Below are 2,074 nucleotides of genomic sequence, written 5' to 3'. Positions count from 1 at the left end.
AGGCAGCCACCACAGAAATCCCAGATGCTGCTAAACGTCTCTCCCGGCCAAGGCCTGCCCGACGATCAGGTCCACCCAGCACGGCGAGGACATCAGCACAGGGCCAGGGCTGCGCGGGGATCTGAAGGTGGGGGAGGTCGCAGAGAGATGCTTTGCAATGAGCTACATCTCCAGCCCTTTCAAAGAAAAGTTTAAGACAGGGTCTCTCTAAGTTGCCCAGGTTGGGCTAAAACTTGCAATCCTCCTGCCTCGGCCTCCAATTATAAGCACGTGCCACCATACGCAGCTTGGACTTGTCTTCTGGCTGTTAACGTCCTTGTGTTTTGTCTCACTGTGAGTAAGAGGATCAAAGTAAACCTACGGCTGAGAAAGGGGTCACCGTAGCCTAGAGTGAGTCCCCAGATGCCCCAGTGCGGCCCGCTGTAATAACAATGAGAGTTCGGCTGATGGACCGCGGAGACAGCCTGGCTGCAGCCTGTCCTTTGGGCCCCTGTCCACTTCCTCTACACAGCCACTCCCAGCGGTCACACACATGTCCTCTTCTTCCTGATTTTTCTTGCGCTTTCCTACACTGCACCTGAAAATCAAGACAAACTCTGAAATGTCTGCTCTACTCCATCCCAGCGAATCCTCCCAGCCAGTCCTCAAAATCCTGGCCATGTTAACTCACCTGTCATGCCCCAAAGCCTCTCTGTACCTCAGAGAGAAGGGGCCTTACTCTGTGAACACCTTAGCACTTTTTGTTAGGTATATGCACTCAATACTTGTGTTTCTGAGGTCGGTACCGATGCTGGAGAGACTTCCTGGGAGTAAGGGATAAGAATAGCTAACTTGGCAGCTCCTACATGCTGCTTCTCAAACTATCTGTGGTGAAGAAGCAGTTTTTAAAAAATATATAGACTGGGCTGGGGATTTAGCTCAGTGGTTCTGCCACCTGCCTTGCAAGCTCAAGGTCCTGAGTTCGATCCCCGGTACTGGGAAAAAAAAAAATATATATATATAGATAGATAGATAGATAGACAGATAGATCACCAGGCATGGTGGCACACGCCTGTAATCCTAGCACTTGGGAGGCTGAGGCAGGAGGATCACTGCAAGTTCAAGGTCAGTTTAGGCTACACAGTGAGTTCAAGGCCAGCCTGGATGACACTGAGAGACCCTGTCTCAAAAAAATATATATGGTATTAAAAAATACATAGACTTGCTGGGGATTTAGCTCAGTGGTTCTGCTGCCTGCCTTGCAAGCGCAAGGACCCAAGTTCGATCCCTGGTACCAAAAATAAATAAATAAAATTAAAAAATAAAAAATCCGCAGACCACATTCAATGGACTAGTGCCCTTGGGAAGTACAGTTCAAATGAATCTGTAGAAAGTGATCGGGCTCCTGGTTGCCACGCAATTGTGTTGCTATCATCACGTCTGAGTGCTTACTCTCAGTCTTCACATTCCCCTGCGAGCGCCTCTGGAAGCCGGCCCTGGTCCGAGGGCCGCCCCGAGGGTCACAGCCAGCACCGTGGCTTTTGCAATAAAAATCAGCTGCAACCGCGGCTGGGGAGTTCAAACGTGAATAAGCGAAGGAATCGTGCGAAGGGCTTGTAAGAAGGCCAGACAGCGGAGCCCCAGCGCCAGAGCCCGGGACTCTGTCCATCTGTGCTAGGGCCAGAGGACCGTCCTTGCCAACAGCTTCCCGAAGACACTTTTGCTGCCCCTGCGGGGAGCCGCCTGCTCCAAAATCACCTCAGCGAAGACCAAACGGCGCCCGTGCTGCCCCCTTGTGGTGGTCTGCGGTTATAACACGCAGAGCGGCTGCAGGTCCCAGCGCCCGGTTAGCGGTTTGCGGGAGCCTTGAGAAGACAGGAGGGTCCCTACCTCGGGGCGGCTCTGCGCCTGGCACCTCCACGGGTGGCCGAGCAGGTGACGCTGGTGGGCGGCCTCGGGGTGACGTTGGAGGCGCAGGCTCAGCCGACGGCCTTGGCAACGCGGACGCGTTGGGTGGGACTCCAGGCGGTGGCACCTGCTGCTGAGGTGACACAGGTGACCGCCCAGGGGGTGCCACAGGCGGTGGTGACCCGGG

The 2,074-nt window shown here is 54.3% G+C and overlaps 1 protein-coding gene across 1 annotated transcript in view; it reads right to left on the bottom strand.

Moving 5' to 3' along the window:
• Pnpla1 (patatin like phospholipase domain containing 1) overlaps positions 1 to 2,074 on the bottom strand; it is a 17,809-nt gene that overhangs the window by 9,032 nt on the left and 6,703 nt on the right. The window contains exons 6-7 of the mRNA XM_010605403.1: positions 1,895 to 2,020; positions 1,678 to 1,782 (exon numbers count right to left, since the gene is read on the bottom strand). Of these exons, the coding sequence (XP_010603705.1) occupies positions 1,678 to 1,782; positions 1,895 to 2,020 (231 nt within the window). The remainder of the gene's footprint in view (positions 1 to 1,677; positions 1,783 to 1,894; positions 2,021 to 2,074) is intronic.

The sequence above is a fragment of the Fukomys damarensis genome, unplaced genomic scaffold (genome assembly GCF_012274545.1).
Source record: "Fukomys damarensis isolate Sample0158 unplaced genomic scaffold, DMR_v1.0_HiC HiC_scaffold_20, whole genome shotgun sequence".
NCBI classification, from domain to species: domain Eukaryota; kingdom Metazoa; phylum Chordata; class Mammalia; order Rodentia; family Bathyergidae; genus Fukomys; species Fukomys damarensis.
The sequence above is the reverse complement of the archived record's forward strand: the minus strand, read 5'-3'. Positions and strand labels throughout refer to the sequence as shown.